Raw genomic sequence first — 20,578 nt, forward strand, 5'->3', positions numbered from 1 at the left:
ACCTAAAAAAAAAATTGCATCCCGGCAACACGAGCGCGGCTGCCGTATAAGTGGTTTGGTGATTGGCAGTTTGGCCAATGCTATACGAATGCCTCCGTGACTGTGATGATGAGGTTCGTGGAGCTTTGCGTGTGCGTGAAGCGAGTCGGGGCTTTTTTTGTGTGTGTGGCGAGGGTGAGCTGACTTGATCCAGTTGCTGAGAAAATAAAATTTAACGCGCGTCGCCAAACACCGCAGCAAGAAAAAAAAGAAAGCGAATTAAAAACTGTTTTTTCTGCACGAATGCATTTTGAACAGCATAGTTATGAAGATACAAATTGGATGAATGTGTTGGTTTGAAATTTTTATTTGAACTCTTTATAAATACCTGTTTGGAGAGAGGTTCCTGTATACTTTATACAATTTAATATAATATAGCTTTAATATCTGTTACATGAATGTACTGTGGAAGAGTACTCCAAATATCCACCAGAGGTGCCCTGTAGTGGTCTCTCTATCATCGGGTCGTCTGCTATCAGTGGCAGGAAATTACATAAATGTGTTTTTTGGTTTGTTGTTTTTTGCTTTGTCGGACAGGCACATCCATTACATATTTGACCTGGGAAATGGGCAGGACCTCATCCGAGACAACTCCAAGCGGGTTCTCAACGACAACCGGTGGCACAACGTGATCATCTCCAGAGACAACAACAATATTCACACCCTCAAGGTCGACACCCAGACTGTGTCGCAAAACGTCAACGGCGCCAGAAACCTTGACCTCAAAGGTGACCTTTACATTTGCATTTGTTACTTACAAAAGTGCACGACAGCTGTGGTTTTCCTAATGCATCAGGGCCCACTGTGGAGTTCCTCAGAGAAAGAATGAAAGCTTGTTAATTCCTAATTAAAGGCAGGATATTTTAAGTGAAGATGGGAGAAGGGGGAGGGGTGTGGGTAATATTGGTGGTTGATTAGTAACAAGAGCCGGGCTGGCTCAAGCCAGAGGTCGCAAACGGGTTTTGATTCCTTACCCGTACCCGTACCCGGCCGCACCAGGGTCGCAAACGGCTACCCGTACCCGTTCCCTACCCGTACCCTACCCGAAATGAGTGACAAACGGCTACTCACCAGTGACTCACGGCCGGGTACGGGTAGCCGGGTATCGGGTAGGGTACGGGTATCGGGTACCTGGTTGCGACCTCTGGCTCAGGTTCAGAAGGACAATTCTGCTATTTAGAGCACCAAGCCAGCACATTTGCGATCTAGAGTTTGAATCCCAAGGGAGACAAGAAATATAACATTTTTATTTTTCTGAAAATATTCTCATCTGCAAATTTGTTTTTTTTAAGATTTCAACTGGGGTTATTAATGACCTCACGAATAATGGGTTAAGCTCTGAAATATTCAGCCACGAGTGCCAATGACAGCAGGTAAAGATTATCGCCAGGTCAGCAGACGGTGCACAACTTGGGGAGCCTGAGTTTAAAAGTTGACTTAATTAAATCAGATGCTACAAATAATCCTGGAGGGCCTTTTTGTAGAAGTTACCCCGGGTGTAGGAGGTGTAGTATACTTTACTATCAGTGGAAACATTCTACATCTGTTAATTTAATTGCCTCCATCCTGGCAAATATCATGGTAACTATAAAAATATATAAATATACAAAACTGGTGGCAAACAAACATCAGTGCATTGCGTTGGCACAAAGCAGCATAACATTTTAATACATATATTTTTTACTCCATACAAAAACATAGATTTGGTACAATTAATTAACCATAATATTCCAGTTAATCATATTTAGTGATCAAAATGTGGTCTTCCATTTTGGTAAAATGTTTTATTATTAATTTGGCAGCTTATTATCCTGTTCATGGCAGTTGGCCTGTGAGTCAGGGTTCAGAACAGCGAGAGCCAGCGCCACTGAGATCCTGGGAAGTAGTCAAAACTAGAAGGCCAAATTGACTAGTTTACTGAGTTGATGGTCGCAAGCCCCGTCAACAAATGACTGCATGAAAAAAACCCATATTTAATTTTGTTTTGCACTTAATTTGGCTACATGTCAGCTCTGAGAATTAAAAATATTGGTTGCACTGTCTGCCAATGATCGCTGCTCTTAGATGCAGAGAGGGTGGGAAATTGCTGCCCTCGATAGCATGGACCAGAGGTCACTTGAAAGTATCTCAGAGGTAGCTCTGTCATATCCACTTTGGTGGGCCATTCTCAAGCACGTAGAGTTACACTGCCTGGCGATAGATCCGGATGGATACTTCGTCTCATAACAACATCGATAGCCCATTAGGGATAAAATGAAGATTGTTGAAAATAATTTCTCACAAATCGCAGCACTATAACAAGGCAATGTTTCTCATTCTGTTTGACCTCATCTGTGCCCCTTGTCATAAAAGACATGCGGCAGAACTGCAGTTGTCATAAAGCAGTGTAATCGCTTGACAACAACATGAACACTTGCAACTAAACCAGAGGGCATTAATTCAGCGTTAAATGAACGCCAAATGGCTTCCTCCCGATCATGTTTCAGTCCACAAGATGGAGTTCGTTCATGAAAATTGCGCGTGAATGTCATTTACATCATCTCCACTAGATGTCTCTACTCTGCAGCAATTGCGTAAACGTTCCATTCCCCACGGAAAAAAGAAACTGCAAGCATTACATGTAATTAATTGTATGCCGAACATTTTATTATTATTCCCATTGGTGCATATATATGTCATAATCGTCAGCCATGGTCAATCCACTGTTGTATGAAGGCTCCCCTAAGCCACCTCCACCTCGTCTGATCCAGCAATGTCACCCTCCATTCCGCACTTGCTCGCGAGCCAATTCCATCGCTCCATCTCCTGGGTGAACGCATTCTTTCACGCACTCCATTCCTTTCCTGTCACTCCCATCACTTTTCCAGACCATCGGCCATCGTTCCTCCAAGTTTCACAAGTTGTACTTCAATATAACCAAAGAGATTGTATTGCACTTCACTATAACCAATAGTAATGAATGCGTATGTAGTGATATGTAGAGGCAAGTGTTATTTTATTGTGACGGAAAATAAATGTGTCAATTTAGGCAGGGTTGGCCTTATTTTATGTTAAATCCTGAAGAGAAGCTGATATTTAATATAGAAATATTTCTCTCCCTGGTAGTGTAACGTTTTAAACATGTATTTGATTTAGCTTATTTCCAAAATACGTAATTTCGTATGCTATTCCTCATACTTTATATATTTGTTTGTGTATGTTGTGTGCATATATTGTATACAGTACATGTACAATTTGTGCATCTATTTATAGTGTGGTCCCGTATGTACAAGTTTCCAAAAAATGTCACGAAATATTGGCAACAATGTCATGTGGCAGAGTAATGGTAATGTCGCTTCCTGTCATCGTTATCATCAGCCTTTATCCACTGCTGGATGATATCCAACAAACTGCTGCTATATCTCACGCTTTTGCGATGCAACAATCTATTTGGCACCTGCACCGTGAACAGATTTCAATTGATGGCTCCGTCACCACAATAGACATCCTCCCAGGCACGTTCTCGCCTTTGACTGCAACTCCATCGTTAGTCTCAACCACTGGCCATGTGTCCTGCTGAAACCTATTTACTTTTCTTGTCAAAGAGCGTAAACCATCACGCAAACTCGCAGCGGCTTTTGGCTATCCATCGAACAAAGACGGTCACTGCACCGCGCCCTTTCCCCCGCACCTCCAATTATCACTATTGGCTACGTGCAGTGAAAAATAAGTTCAACATACATACGTACAATGTGATGTCTCTAACCTGCGTATGTTCCCTACCTCATGTGTGCCACTTTCCGCATCTCACCGTGAGTGTTTATGCGTGTAGTATATCTCATCGGTGCTGTGTATACACGTACGCATCATCTTTATTAATTTTTTTACATTTCACAAACCGTTTGCCACAATTTTCACATAGCCACCGTAATAACATGCATTTCAGCAGAACCCGTACATGTCACACCATGTAAACAGCGCTATTCAGCGTAATGCGCTACCAAGAATTGGTCACTCATTGTGCGCTGGGGTAATTGGATTTGGCTGGCCCAGGAGGCCTCGGTGCATTGCTGATTGTATCGGCCCACCACTGCTGCTCCCTGTCCAGAAGCACCTCATGTGGCACCTTACCAGCGGCTTTGTGCGCGTCATTCTTGCTGGCGCCCTCTCTTTGACTGCTCAGGGAATATTCACTCTATCCTTCCATCTCTAATTACAAACTGCAGCTTTTAATGCTAAGACATGTTCAAGAATACAAATTATATATTTTTTTCCCCACTCCTGTGTACTTTATTTATACAAGTGTTATGTTTATTATCTCGGTGCAAGGGCAAGCACAGTGAAAATAGTTCAATTTCAAAAACTCTTAATTGTAAGGCATTTTGTCAAAGATTATCACATGTTTAGCTTGAGTTGGTTCCTTAACAAACGATTGCATTGGGAAATCCCCCCATTATAAAATATATATTTTACAGGTTGTCGACCATATTCCCCCCTCCCCCCTAAGAGATTTTCATTCAAATGCAAGGTACCACGGGTTTCAAGGAGTTCACATTACGACCACTTTCACTCTTCATTGTGTGGCATTTCAATCTTAATAATGAAGTGCCTGTTCCCGTGATTGACTCTCCAAATTAAACATCTGTCAGACTAAAAACAGGCGAGAGAGAGAGAAATTTGACAGTCTTTCATTTTGACAGGTGGTAAAGCTGCCCCGTGGTGACAAATAAGTGGTACAGCGTGTTACCGTTAACCCTTAAAACTACCGCGCCTGCTATACAGGAGGTCATGGGTTTGGTCGTGACCCTGACACTTGTATCCAGTATTTGGAGTTTGCATGTCCGATCTCCCCGTGGTCGCGTGGATTTTTCTCTGGTTATTCCGTCCTCATTTATAAGCATGCGTTTAGAATATTTGACTGCTGTAAATTTCCACATGATAAGCCATTTCGTTGGGTTATCATTTTTGGCCAGGTCGCTTCTGAAAAAGAGATATTTAGTTCAGTGGGCCTTACTTGGTAAAATAAAAAAATAAGTTTATTTTTATAGTTTAGTTTAGACTCACACAATTGTTTACACATTGATGGTTTCTCTATTATCAATTGCAACCCTGCTCATAATGTTTACACTGCCCTTGGCCTGTCTCTTTTCACTGCAATTAAAACTTAAAGTTGTACGTATTTACACAGACGGGCGTTTACGTATTTATTTAAACGATATATTTCTTGTCTCAAGGATTAATAAATAGTGGGGGGGGGGGGGGGCAGAAATAGCTGGAAACAAAGCACCAGATAACCAGATAAATAGGATATGTCTGCTTTAATGTGCTTGTCACAAATGAGCACTGCAATATTCAAACTTGGGGCAAATATTTTCAATTTGAGTCACATTTAATGTCCTGTGGGGGGAGGGGGTTGAAAAATGTACGCATTCATGAAATTGATGATTTGTGTCAGATAATCGTCTTTTCAGTTTCACATTCGTGTTGGGTTCGTCTCATGCATTGCGTTTTTTTTTGTTTTTTTGCAAAATATTTCGAGCTTTTCCAACATCTCGTTTCCATATTTTTGTGTTATACATTATGGTTATCGGCACTGCTATTATTTTAAAGCAAGATTGTTCGTACTGGAGTTTCATTCTATTTAGACGCTAATCACTGGCTTGAACAGTGCAAATACAGACAAAACCAAAGCTGAAATGCAATAACATATCCCACGCATTACACACACAGATAATAATCAGGAGGTTTTCGTAATGCCTATAATTATAACGTGAATAAACAATAGCAAGGGCTGAGCTGTATAAATGGGCACGCCACCAATTAGCACAGTTTTAATACCTACGGTTCAAAATAAGTTCAACATACATACGGACACCATAGCTGGTTCACGTGTGGTGGGGTAAAGTGCGGATACTCTCTCATCTCCCACGATGTCTGGCCACTGTGGATGAGTAGGCCAAATACCCTCTAGATGGGGCTCTCTAGAGCTCTCCCTAACGGAGGCCCTTCCACCAACACTGGAGTGAGCATGCAATTTCAAGGCTGCACCTTTATCCTATTTATAATACAGCACACTATTGCTGTTAATGTTCAATGTACGTGAAGAAACCATTGAAATTGTGATTTCGTGGAGGCATTCATACAACACTGTGCCTTTACATTGTTTAAAATGTCACAGTTAAATGTAAATGCATAGTTGCCTAAATGTCTGCAAGCAGTGACGTGAGCAATAAATTGCAGGGCTGCACCTTCACCTTTTTATACAAAGGGCTGACCTGTACTCAAGTACGCTGCAGTGAGTTGCAAGAGAAAACCGCATTAGACAGCAGCTAATGGCTTTAAACGCCTCTCCGATGCGTATTCTGGTCGTACCGCGCGTTGTCCAGCACGACGTCCGACGAATCGCTCTACGTGCTGGGAGCTCTTTCAGGCAACTGAATTCCATCGCGCGGAGCAAAATGTCGGACATCGCGCCAGACGGACACGTACCAAGCAAACCCGAGAACACGGCACGAGGGAGAGAGCCATTCCTCTGCAGCATATCCGCGAAAAGCCTTTCAATGCAACTCTCGTCCGTTTCTCTCGACAGGGGACTTGTTCATCGGCGGCTTGGAGAAGAGCATGTACGCTAAGCTGCCCAAGCTGGTGGCGTCGCGCGAGGGCTACCAAGGCTGCCTGGCGTCGCTCGATCTCAACGGACGCCTGCCGGACCTGCTGAAGGAGGCGAGCTACAAGGTCAACGAGATCGAACGCGGCTGTGAAGGTGCGACACCCCGCCCCCCCCCCCCCCCAATCAAAAGCAAACTAACACGCAACACGTTTTTTTACATTAAATTTTACCAGGTAAGGCCCACTGAGCTATACAAGCTCTTTTTCAGACGCGACCTGGCTATTACAAATGATAGCTCAACGAAGTGGCTTATCATCATGTGGAAATTTGTAGCAGCCAAATACTCTAAACGCGTGTTTCTAAATGCGGAGGAAAATCCCGAAAGATTCGGAGATAAATCCACGCGACCGCGGGGAGAACAGACAAGCGCCAAATATACAGGTGTCAGGGTCGAAATCGAACCCAGAACCTCTTGTATACCAAGTGAGGTAGTTAACATCTCGCCACCGTGGCACCCGGGGGTAGATTGTTTGCGGCCCATGCTGGGGGGAGGGATTGTGGGGGGGGGGACATGGCAGAGAGTGGGGAGCTGGCCTGAGGTGAAGAGAAGAAGCTGGCAGGTATATGTACGTGTGTGTGTGCCGATTGATATGTGATACATTTTTGAGTGAGTTAGTCTGTCCGCTGTATTTTTCTGATTGCACAGGAAAGGGAATGAAAAGTTGTGAGCTCGGCTTGTTTTCCACTTGTGTTAATTTGGTGATCGATTTATGTATTTACCTGTCCAGTCAGCAACAACCTGTGTATTTGGCTCAGTCTTAGTCTGTGGGTATCTCTTGGTCATTTTCTTAGTCTAGTCGACAAATGCGTTCACAGATTTAGTTCACTTTTAGTTTTTAGATATTTGTGTGAGAGGCACTCAATTTCCCCCCCACCCCACTCCCCAACCAATATTAATAGGTGAGCCAATCAGTTTACTCAGAAAACCTTTTTATGCGTTTAATATAGCCAATTAACATTTTGGTCTTGCTCTGCGTTGCAGTCTCCGATAATAATACTAAGCTATCTAATTCTGCTTTCTCCTTCAGGCGAGCCAATTACGCCTCGTCATAGTCGGTCATGCTCTCGTCTTCGGTGGATATTCATCGCCATACTCACGGTCGATCATTTTCATTCACTCGCGGGCGATCGTTGACGAAAGTTAAATGAAATTTAAACCCACCTCATTGACGAATATTTTCGTCACTAAAATGTAACACTAGGATTTCACAATCTCACCCACTGATATGACAGCAACTACTAATTTTTTTTACCGGTAAGGCCCACAGAAGCGACTTGGCCACAAATAATAGCTCAACCAAGTGGCTTACCACGTGGTAAATTCACAGCAGCCGAATGCAAACTCTAAATATACAGGCGTCAGGGTCGAGATCGAACCCGTGACCCAGCATACCAGAAGAGGAAGTTGACATCTCACCGCCGTGGTGCCGACAGCGCACTGCAACAAACCAGATGCCACATTTAATCATTGGCTGGTTATTGCCACCGCACGAGTTAATGGGGGTGGATGTTACTCTTGTTGGCACTGTGACAATGCCCTTCACCCTCCACTACCATAACAGCAATAATGTACTCGGACAAAAGTTTCACGCAGTTAGATGCTGTCATTGCGATGGTGCTTCCAAAAAGGCTTTACTGTGCATCTGTTCAAGAGCATTAAAGAGGGGAATCGCGAATTATCTGCTCCCTATCCCTCATGATTAGACAAATTGTTCACGATTCAAGGTCACAATTTTATTTAAGAATTGTCTTTTTTTACTGCAGTGGCCAGTTGTCTCAGAGGGTCATTTGTATGTACGTATGTTGAACTTTTTTTGCACCGTAACATCGCCAACCATGCTGATCGGAGGTGTGTTACCTCCGAGACCCACCGCTGAAGTTCAGGCAGCCACTGATGAATATTAATCGGGTTCTCAGTTGTAGCAAGCTGACGGTCTTAGCATTGTCGCGAATGATTGTGTGAAGAAAAAAAACACGTGCGGTAAACATTTGGCTTTTCATCTCTGGAGAACGTAACGTATCTGTGTGACTATTGTGCGACAAATACCAGTCTCAAATCAGGGGTTTGTGGAAAAGGGCAAGCACTTTCATGGAAAGTAAAAAAGAAAAAGGCGCTTCCATCGGCGTTCATGTACATTTCCTTGACGCTCGGAGCTGCAGTGATCTGTGAGATTTCCGTGTGCATGCCGAGAGCACACTGGGAATTCAGCTGGGAAGACCAACAACAAAAACACGTGTATTCGATCAACACATATATATAAATAAATACTGTAATTCATCTTCTTGGTTCTTTCGGTAAAGTCACGTAGAAGGGAAATAATAAAATAATAAAAATAAAACATTATAAAATTATTCTCACGACGTTTCGGCCACAACGCAAGCAGCCGTCCGAACAGGTCTGTCGAGAAGACAGAGTCTGAATGACACACTCCAGGCTTGGAGCGTCTATTTAAGCTGGGATGGAGGGGGAAGAGCGCCTTGACAAAAGAATTTGCATATCAAGAGGAATGTAGCATATTTATGGGAAATGCAGATATGCGATTAGTACTGCTTGTGAAATGCGTAGGGGGTTTAAAGTCATAACTGTAATTGTTTTTACATTTTGGTGAATGCGGCTGGAGCCTCTAGTGGCTGGAGAGGGTCATGTGAACCTATTACATACAACATATGCGTGTATTAAACACGGTCTATGATTACGACCACGATTGGCGACATGTATCTCAAGCTTAAGAATCAGTATCAGTTGATTATTGTGTGCATCATTATACCCGGAGCATTAATCTAATGACACCCAATCGCTCATCGACTCCCAAAGGTATGCCAGAGAAAATACCAGTTGTATTCACCTTTTATTAGTCTCATTTTAAATATGTTCCTTACCAGTAATAATTAATCTAAAGCATCCCAATTGTACCAGTGAGCATGTACGTTTTGACTTCTCAACAGCCACAACACAATTTATTATTCCTTTTATATTTATATAAAACCAACGAAATTACTTTAACCTAAAAACATCAATACTTATTTCACAATAATTGCCCTATGACAAATGTAACTATTGTATTATAAAGCATAAAGCCTAACTTTTTTTGCTGGACAGGAAAGTACTTCATCTTAAGCACTTTAAAATAGTTTAAGCTTTTGTGTTTGATTCATTTTTAATTGCAAATATGGCAGACTTTATTTTTTCTTCATCATCTATATGTCAAAACAATTGTGATTAATTGCTGTTGCATTGCCGTGGCCCAATCTCATGAACATTTGCTTTCCTGTTTATTGACAATGTCAATTTAAAAGCCAATGCACAATGGGGAATTGAAATGCTGAATAAAATTATGTGACAATATAGAAATAAACTGCACAATAATGGTGTGCCTGGGTAGGCCAAGCGGAGTGCAGAGATGAATTAAACGTTATAAAATGACTTGCTGGCCCACACTGCTTTCATGTTTATTAGTAGCATGAATGCACCGCAGGATACATTTTTTGTTTGTTTTGTTGCATGTTTTTTTTTTAAGTATTGCATAATATTGTAATGCGCATTTAAAGTGAATGCTTTTTTGTTATTGTTCCAGGTTAGTAGTGAAAACTTGTTAATTTGTTTCTTTTACATTCATCCTTTTGTTACGCTAGACAAGTTATAAAGAAAAAAATATAATGATGATGTCAAAATAAATTAAAAACATTAAAAATGTACTCATCGCCACTATTTGTATGCTGTGCATTCAGGACATACGTAATAAAAAGACAAATACACGTTTTACATTTGAGAACTAAATTATCTCTTTCTCAGCAGGAATTAATTGAAATTGTGCTGTTCAATAGAAAGTTTTTAAATGTAAAATGTTAAAACTGGGCCACGACTTGGTGTTTACTGGAGTCCTTCTGAGTACTTTGACCATGAGTTGACGTTTTGGGTACGATTTGCAAAAACACCCATATGCTTTTTTGCTATACGATGGATGAGATTATGGTTCAGAAACAAGGTCATGGGCAAATAAGGTGGAACAGAAATATGAAGGGTTTGTGCTGCCTGCCGGTTTTTGTTCCACTTCATGCATGCTTGGAGTTGCATTTGAGAGACAGGAGGAGGAACACATGAAATAAATAAGCCACACAGGTTAAATACACCATTTAAATTGGTCAGAAAAATAAGTGGATGCTTGTTTGAGCAAAACACACTGCTGGATGAGACAATGCACGATGGTCAAATATCATGATATTGACAGCGAATGTGTAGAATGCGTCCGAGAGTACATCCACTAAGGAGATGTAGTGATGAAACACGCTCGTTGTGCAGGTGCTCAGTGGATCATTCCATCGTAGAGACGATCATCCAGCATTGGATTGGTCGTGGCTGGCGATGGTTATGATACTCATGATAGGTGACTAACTTGACATTGTCCTGGGCAATAAGGACATTTCATGTGGGAATCAGCGATAAACTCTTAAACCCCTGTTATGTCGAGCCTCACATCAGTTGCTTTCTACCTTCGGCATCGTTAACAGATTTGCAGCCGTGTGGCATAAAATAATAACATGCTGCAACCACCTCCATTCACCGTGACTCTGCTGCTCAGAGCTCATCGCAGGCCGCTTGATTGTCATTCAAGAACAAATCCCCAAGACGCAATTTGCGATGAGAATGTAAGAAAAGAAAAAAGTTAACGATCAATAATTACGACATGAAATCCAGATTTGGACACTTTGAATCATTGTTGTTTTATGCCATTAAGCGCTTCCCTTTTTATAAAGAGCAGGCCATGTGGCGGCTGAGCGATGACAATATCTGGCGATGTCAACATGCATTTTAATAAGCTGAAAGATTACAAGACCCCCCTCTCTGTAGCCTGCAGGCAGCCTGGAAAATCAAAGCGCTCGCTATTTTAAACCATGTGCAGCCAGCGAAACGCTCGTGCATCTAAGTATATAAGCAGCTCGCAAAGTTGGGTCTGAAAAAATTAACCCGTACAAACAAAGTTTTTCACTATAAATCCTTTATATGCGTGGCGGCTAGAGTCCTCTCGTCCTCTGGCTTGAGATGGCTGCCACCTATGGGTCAGATGATTGCCTGCCACCATTAAGCAATTGGTAATTAAATATAATTTATTTTTTCCTAAAAAGTGCAACATTTTGGAAAAACATTTTCACGAAAATAAATTGTCATGCACAACGAGTCTGTGTGCAAAATGTCAGCTCGATTGGATCACGGGAAGTGGGTTAAAAAACGACCGAAAGATTTGCACGGTCGTAAGCGCGCAAGCAAGCAAGCAAGTGAACTTAATATAAAGGATTTAAAAACAGTTGCTGTGCAGCCTGGCGTAACAAGACCTTTAAGACTTACATGGCAAGAAGGAATGCATCTGCATATCATCCGTAAAATAACCATTTGCCAATATATCTCCAAACATACTTTAATACACCTTCTGTCGTAAGCATTTTGGCGTCATCTGGTCCAACACCAATGGAGACTAGGCTCTAAGAAAAGCTGTCTTGGGTGTGGACCAATCAACTTCAATGACAGTGCATATCATTATCAGAGTTGTTTATTTTTGTTTGCATTTTGACTGCCTTGTATAAAGGTGTCAGTTTTTGTACCAGTTGAAAGGGTAAAAACCTATTACGATATTTTGCCACTGGTAAAGGAGATGTCTCATAGTGTAAATGCTTACTCCGAGCTCTCAATACTCTGATAGTGCGCTGTCTTTGAGTTGTACGCCTTTTGGCGTCATCTGGCCCAACACCAATGGAGACTAGGCTCTAAGAAAAGCTGTCTCGGGTGTGGACCAATCAACTTCAAGGACAGTGCATATCATTATCAGAGTTGTTTATTTTTGTTTGCATTTTGAATGCTTGTGTTGTAGTTATTGCAAACATGATGCCTTGTATAAAGGTGCCAGTTTTTGTACCAGTTGAAAGGGTAAAAACCTATCACTATACTTCTGTGGATAGTTTAGAAAAAAACAATTAAGCCCGCTGTAAAATTTCTTACATGGGTTGTTAAGTGTAAAGTAAATGTGCAGCCCTACAAATTATTGCTTGTGATACCTGCCTGCCGATCGACTAACTGTGATGTACCCATGTATACCGGTGGGTGGGATAGGCCATGGGTGTTATGCTGAGGTGTGGACTCGAGTCATGTGACTTGGACTCGAGTCAGACTCGAGTCATGAATTTGATGACTTCAGACTCGACTTGGACTTGCATAACAATGACTTTGTCCCACCTCTGAGGTGTGGACTCGAGTCATGTGACTTGGACTCGAGTCAGACTCGAGTCATGCATTTGATGACTTCAGACTCGACTTGGACTTGCATAACAATGACTTTGTCCCACCTCTGAGGTGTGGACTCGAGTCATGTGACTTGGACTCGAGTCAGACTCGAGTCATGAATTTGATGACTTCAGACTCGACTTGGACTTGCATAACAATGACTTTGTCCCACCTCTGGTGTTATGTAATAGAAAAGTGAAAGTATGTTTTTTTTCCGCAACGTGAGAACTCCGCAGGTCATCGCACTCGTTGAAGCGTTGTCTTTCCTCGCCGTGTCTCCCACGTGTGCCGTGACAGGACCAAGCACAACATGCCAAGAATATTCCTGCGGGAACCAGGGCATGTGTGTGCAGCACTGGGCCACCTTCACCTGCGATTGCACCATGACCTCCTTCAGCGGCGCTTACTGCAATGACCGTGAGTCATATGTCCTCTCTTAAATCTTCTTTTGTCCCGAGAATGTCCAGAGCTCAACACCCAATGTTTGATCCACGATCACAATGCCTTTTCTCATAGCGACGGTCAGAATGTTCTGCCAACATTTTGTGTGTGTGTGTTTTGTATAAAAGAAGAAAAGGCCCGTGATTAATTGCACCCACAATTTACTAGCTCAATCAATTTGGCTTTGTAAAAAAATGGAAATACATAAAAGGATGTGCCAGCTATGGGTAAGTTCAGAATTGTCCGATTTGAAAGCAAATGTTGGCTGTGCATGCCACCCTATACATGGTTATCAACAGTTGTTATATATAAGTTAAGCGAAATCAATAAAACGTGTTAATGAGATATAGGCAGAGCAATTTTATAAAGTACCCACCCAGATCTTGTCCCAATTAAACTCCCGCTTAACGTTTTGTCTCATTAATCATTTGTTCAAGCTGAGTCAACAATAGAAATCGTAATGGCGTTGGCATGTCAATTCTCACAGCCCCACCACGACTCTTCCATTGCTTTAACCCCAACAACAGAACATATTTAACAAAAATTGTGTTTGAAAAATGTGAAGCCACCCCAATTTAATTTGTAGCTCAGCTCCTGCCAATAATTCCCAACACATGTCGGAGTTTAAATAAAAAATTGTCGATTGTAGACGCATGCACTTCGACAGCTTGACATCAACTCCACGTTTAACACACGTCGTTTTGCAATTCCCAAGGCATGAGTGGCATTAACTAATGCTATAGCGTTAAGGCACATGAGCTCTAACTTAGGCATTCCCATAACAGATTCATATCTCAGCCTTTGTTATACAGTCTATTCTTAGTCTCAAGCCTCACCTTACCATATTAATAATAAGTATGCAGCTCTTGCCCCACCACCTTCTCCAACCATTATATAAACGGAGTGGTAGCTCCTGCAATCTCTCATTTACTTGATAAAGCTGTCGTGGCTGTGACGGTACCACCTGAAGACGGAAGCTTGTGTTGCCTCCGAAACGTCGTGATTTTTATTTTTATTTTTTATTTTATTTTACTTTTTAATGTTTTTACCTAGGTGACTTTACCGAAAAAACCTAAGAGTATAGATTCATATCTGCAAACTGCAACAATAAGGAGGCAATATTCGTTGCTAATTAATTCCTTGCTTATGATTGACTAACAACACACAATTGCTTAGAGGAGATGGAGAGAAAACGATGTTTTAACTAGTTTGCTGTGAGTGGGTTTACCAGTTTGGCTATGTGGATCGAGTGTGTGTGGTGGGTGGGGGTGTATCACCAGTCAAACTCATTCTCTACCACACACGTGACACACTCTTACACACGTGTATTAGTTATCAAGCCAGCATGTTAAGGGACTCTCCGTTCTGTCTGTAATGAATAAACCACCTGCGCCATTGTTTGATATGAAAGGTAAGAATAAAGGTGCAGCCCTGCAAATTTCGTCTTATCGCCACTTCTCAAAGAAGGGTCTCGGCCCGACATAGCTTTAGGCAGCCCGTCTTGAAGGGTATTTTGGCCTACTCTTTAAAGTCGACCAGACAGGTCCTACGTCTTCCATTAGTTAACGTGTACCGACCAAAAGCTTGAAATCACCACGATGTCAAGGTGAGTCGGGTGCATTGGAGTAGGAGTCTCTGCTCATGTATTCCTGTCATGCTTGTAATTTACAGATATACTGGTTACAGGTTTACCTACAGCAACAGGGAGGTAATAGGTTGTGTTGACTAAATGTGGCAGTGTGAATGTTTCACTTAGCACGGAGGGTTTTCACAGCCATTCGTAATCCAATTGTGGCCTTCCAGGTGAGGCTTCATGTTGAGCATTTCATCTCGAAAACTTTCACCACCCACTACTTTGGGCATCTTCAGGAATTCAGCAGCCCGCGGCAAAGGTTCGATCGCAGAAATGCTCAACATTTTGCCTAACCCAGAACACCACGTTGGGATACAATATTTTTCCTCTGAAAACTCAGGTTTTCAAGTGTGTATTATATTCACTGACACATTTATGCGTCAGATATATTTAAAAAATCTGTAAATATACAGCAAACTTTTTACAATTATTTCCCCTAATCTTTTCGTGTATAATTATTTATTTTACAATATCACGTTCATATGTACACGTGTGTCTGTACCCTGAATTAATAGCCTCCCGTAGCAGTGACATAGCCGAACACATACAGCATTAATCTGTACTCCAGTGCCTATACGTTTGGTTATTTTACGGCAACAGAAAAGGCTAACAAAGCGGACTCCATTATTTAAAAACGGCCTCACTTTAATTAGGTGATTTATAATATTCAGATACATATGTTCAGTTCCCATACAATGTGTCGCTGGGGCGGAAATGTCAGGCCAAGATGCTGATGCAGACTTAGAAGGTCACCCTGTAACATGCTGCTGACCACAGTATGCAATTAATGTAACATGACATTTTGCACAAATTCATAATATTAGATGCCTAAGGTAAGCGTTGAGGCTAACCGGCATGCTGGCCCATCAATTCCTGAGGGTCCGTCTGTAAGGAGAGTAGCATGGGAAAGGAAGGAGCGTGCTTTCACACACCACTGCACAACGTTAAATAATGTTAGCAGAATACGTGAGTATGTAAGTAGGTTAATAACAAACATCTGCACATGTAACTTAAACAATGGGAAAGAAAATAACAATTCGACGTTAAGCTGAATATACCACATGTAGGCTTTCACATGCAATATTATGATTCATAATTGGTGTCTTTTTTGGATTAGATAGTTTCGGTATCATGTGAATAAAAGCGATAACCCTTCACAATCCGACACAACCAAACACATCAGGTTGTTGCGTGCGCAAATGTGCCAATTGATTTTCGTTTTCAGCACACTGGCAATTATTTGTTTATTGTTTGCATCTGTGCGCCACTGCCAATGCAGTACCACCAAACAATTAGATCTTGATCGTGAAAAGCCAACAGCTCGGGGAGACCTTTATCCAGTAGTGGACGATCCATGACTGATGACGCTGATGGTGCTGAAGCAAACACATTCACTCATGTGATACCGTAGGATGAAGTCGTACTGTATTGCCAGGGGGACTGCCAAACATTGCGAAGAGTCTGCCCACGCATTTTTGGAGTCGCCACCGCCATCCTTTTGTGTGAACCGGTCAAATATACCAATGCCAGAGGTTGTCTGAACGTTTTCAATGATGCGGTGCATATTTGGATGGAAGCCCCAAAAGACAGGGGGATCCTCAGGGCTATCACTGCTCAGGGCAGTTTTCAGTGCCGTAATAATCGCATGAAATATGCATAGAAGGCATGCAGAAGAAAGGTTAACAGTACACTTTTCCCTTGCACTTATGGCAAATTTGGAAAGCTCTCAAGACATGTTATTAGACTTATATCTTCCATTGAGATTTTATTTTGTTAGCATGAATTATTTTTGACACAAAGGGCTGCTTTGGATTGTCCGATGAAGTAAAGTGTGGTTTCGCACAGCATCGTTCGAGTGGCTATGTTTTGTTTCGGATAATTTAGAGACTTGAAACAATAAGACAGACATTTTCATGCTTGCTTATTAATCAGATTTTTTTAATTTGCATTTATATCGGCACTTTGCTATCGGTACAGGCTTCCTGACCATGCAGTGTGAAATGAGGAAACCTTTCTTTGGTATCGTCGTTTGGTCCATGCCAGGCAGATACATTTTGAAGGCATTGAACCTGGCTCATATACTTGCGTTCCCTTGACAATAGGAGAGTAGAAGAAATACTTTTATCTATGCTGCGTTCCCATCCACGCTTTAGTTTCACAACAGATAATGTAATCATGCATATCCAGAAAACAGGACTCCAATATAATTAATGAAACGAAAATATTGCATTGTGTATATATTTTTAGCACCAAACTTTCGTCTGCTTATATAATTTTGGATTAATAAGCGAGACTTGCGTTCATCCCTTCACGTAAAACAATATGTTTATCTCACCACCTGAGGCCTTCCACAGGGGAATTGCATCCAGCACTATTTTTTTAAGCAAGCAAATGCTGATCTAGTTTTGACACTCTAGGTCTCATCAGCAGCGTTTAGAGCACTGCAGAGCCTTGTTATGTTGCAATTAGCAATACTGGATTGCATACAAGCTCCCGATGTATCGTTATGAAGCATTGTGGGTAATCAACTAATTAAATATGCTTCTCTTCGATTTAAAGCTTCCGTGACTGCAGGGATTCATATTCTTGGTTCTTTCGGTAAAGTCACGTAGAAGGGAAATAATATAATAATCGCTTCAGCTAAAATTTCCTTGCTGTAGTTTTCACACCTGATGATGATTGCTTGTGTTTCAATCGAAACGTCGTGATAATTTTTATGATGTTTATTTTTTATTATTTTAGTATTTTCCTTCTACGTGACTTTACCGAAAGAACCAAGAATATGCTTCTCTTCATTTGCTCACGTGAAAATAAATACTGTATTTTATATGTTTGTCCATTCGGTTATAAGCTGTGCTGACAAACATTATCCAGCAGCATTTTGTTTAAAAAAGCAACTTCTGTATTAGTTTCAACCTTCATGGTCTTATCAGGAGAGTCGGGTATGTTGAACAAATACCACGTGTTGCGTCTAACTAATTATCATTGTGTACATAAGTAATGCATCGCTGTATAATCGTTCTGTTTATGTTGCACAATTGAAGCTCTACCTCAAATGCACCATGTCATTTGAAACATGTCCTTAAGCAATGTCATAATATTTTTTCAAATGATTTTACCACATGTGGTGCAAAAGTGTTTACATATCCCGTAGCATTTCTAGCCATCTCCCATAAGAGAGAAAAAAATAGGCTGCTGCATCTTTAAGTTAGCTAATAACTTCTGTAGAAACGTGCTACGAGTCTAATCGGAAGATGTTGTCTTTTCATTGACCTCCTTTGACTGGATGAGAGGACTCCAATTCTGAAACTTTGACCAATCGTGGCCAACCCAACTGGAGGCTTGTGCCCCACATATTGATCGCTTGCCATGCCACAGCATTGGGGTGAAGCGTTGCCACCAGAGGTCGCAAACGGGTTTTGATTCCTTACCCGTACCCGGCCATACCAGGGTCGCAAATGGGTACCCGTACCCGGCCGGGTAGCCGTTCCCTACCCGTACCCTACCCGAAATGAGTGACAAACGGTTACTCACCAGTGACTCACGGCCTACCCGTACCCGTACCCGGCCGCACCAGGGTCGCAAACGGCTACCCGTACCAGTACCCGGCCGGGTACGGGTAGCCGGGTATCGGGTAGGGTACGGGTATCGGGTACCTGGTTGCGACCTCTGCTTGCCGCAGTGCTTAGCACACTGCACGAGGAACCCGGTCAACTGAATTCAATTCCCGATCACGGTTAACATCAATGGCGAGTGATATTTAAACCGGTCCTGGCCCCTGCTCAAACAAGCCTTATAACTGACGAGGCTTGGGTGTCCAGACACCCCCAACACATTTTAGGTTAGGGCTAAGAGACACCAACAAAATATGAATGCATTCATTCATGAGGCACATGCGAAACATGCATTCGTGCATTTTTTCATTTCTTAATCCATCCATTCACTGATGCATTATCATTCATTCACACGATGATTTATTGATCCTTCTTGCCATTTACACATTCAACCATTCCTTAATTCATTCAACCATTCATTCATGCATTTATCCATTGCTGCATTATTGCATGCACTGCTTCGTAATGTGTGCAGCAGCCTCAGCAGCACATGCAACCCTATGAATATAGAAATGGTATGTAAATGATGTGCGTGCATTGCACACTGCTCCCCCGTGTAGTGCGGAGCTCACTGTGCATCTACAATCGACCCGATCACCTCCAGGAACCATTCACTAGCCAGACACCCCCAACTTCCAAAGTGTGAAATTTCGATTTAAAGCTTTCGTGACTGCAGGGATTCATCTTCTTGGTTCTATCGGTAAAGTCACGTAGAAGGGAAATAATAAAATAATAAAAATAAAACATAATAAAATTATTCTCACGAAACGTCGTGAGAATTATTTTATTATGTTTTATTTTATTATGTTTTATTTTTATGATTTTATTATTTTCCTTCTACGTGACTTTACCGAAAGAACCGAGAAGATGAATTCCAAAGTGTGGTTGTGCCCCTGGTTGGGGAATGTATTCATCCAGAAGTAGATTGACAAAAAGGCTTGCAATTGTTTTGTTGTTGTTGTAATGCCACAACTTGAGCTTTACGTGTTGCACATTGAACGTGCGTGGTAGATGTCCTGTGCACTTGATGATGTCGTTTCGAGCACCGTTAGTGTGCAAGGGCATCAAGTATTATTTCTTTCACTGGCAAAAGCTGTTTGGGCATTGCTCGGGGGACTGGCTTTAAAAATGTCGTTTATCTATTTGCCAGAGGATACATCAGATGTCGGGGCCATCTGCTGCAGACTAATTGTATTTACACACTTGCGTTTTGCATATAAAATGGTATTTACCTGTGGCAGGATAAATTCGTCATCCCCCCCCCCCCCCTCTTTTCTTTGCTGGCAATAACTTAAGGGGAAAGTTAGAATGCCGGCACTTGAGGTGTGCTGCCTTGGAATGCATTAACGATTACATGTAAATGTGGAAGGGGGTTAGAAAGACGAGGCGAAAATTAAACACGTGTTTAACATTAATGTGGAGGGAGATAGTGATTAAGGGGCATTTGGTGCCAGAGTGATTGTGACAGAAGGCAGTTGGTAGGAAACTTTACGGTAGCTTTTCTAGGAACAAATAACTGTAATTTGGCTTTCTAAAATGTCATCTGTTCATTTTGAAATGCATATAGTATTGCTTACAATCTGTGTGTTATTTGTTTTCAATAACGTAGAACCATATTCTACGCTTCATAATTTGACGTTTAGTAAGCTAGTTTGTCTACTCATGTAAGATGCAATGAACCTTGTCACATATTTAAGTTTTTTATTTTAACTTATTTTTTAATCTAATTTTATTTTTATTTTCTATCTACGTGACTTTACCGAAAGAACCAAGAATATATTTAAGTTGTGTTTAGAATGCTTGTAAAGTTTTCGCCAGTTTTCCAATACCTTTCGTTGCTCGTATTTTTTTTACTTCTACGTGATGGGAATTATTTAGTCGCACCACAGCAAATATCATCTGACTCGAAATAACGCTGAATAAAACCC

At 41.6% G+C, this 20,578-nt stretch overlaps 1 protein-coding gene across 23 annotated transcripts in view; it reads left to right on the forward strand.

The window, feature by feature from the left end:
* Positions 1-20,578, forward strand: part of LOC133341416 (neurexin-1-like) — a 395,989-nt gene that overhangs the window by 170,725 nt on the left and 204,686 nt on the right. For all 23 annotated transcript variants that reach the window (XR_009755044.1, XM_061550005.1, XM_061550006.1 and 20 more), the window contains 3 exons: positions 577-767; positions 6,608-6,781; positions 13,260-13,379. Coding sequence is in view for 22 of the 23 variants with exons in the window: in XM_061550005.1 (XP_061405989.1) it covers positions 577-767; positions 6,608-6,781; positions 13,260-13,379 (485 nt within the window). In the remaining variant the exon portion in view is untranslated. The remainder of the gene's footprint in view (positions 1-576; positions 768-6,607; positions 6,782-13,259; positions 13,380-20,578) is intronic.

This window comes from Lethenteron reissneri, chromosome 11 (assembly GCF_015708825.2).
Source record: "Lethenteron reissneri isolate LAM-NWPU_2019-01 chromosome 11, ASM1570882v1, whole genome shotgun sequence".
NCBI classification, from domain to species: domain Eukaryota; kingdom Metazoa; phylum Chordata; class Hyperoartia; order Petromyzontiformes; family Petromyzontidae; genus Lethenteron; species Lethenteron reissneri.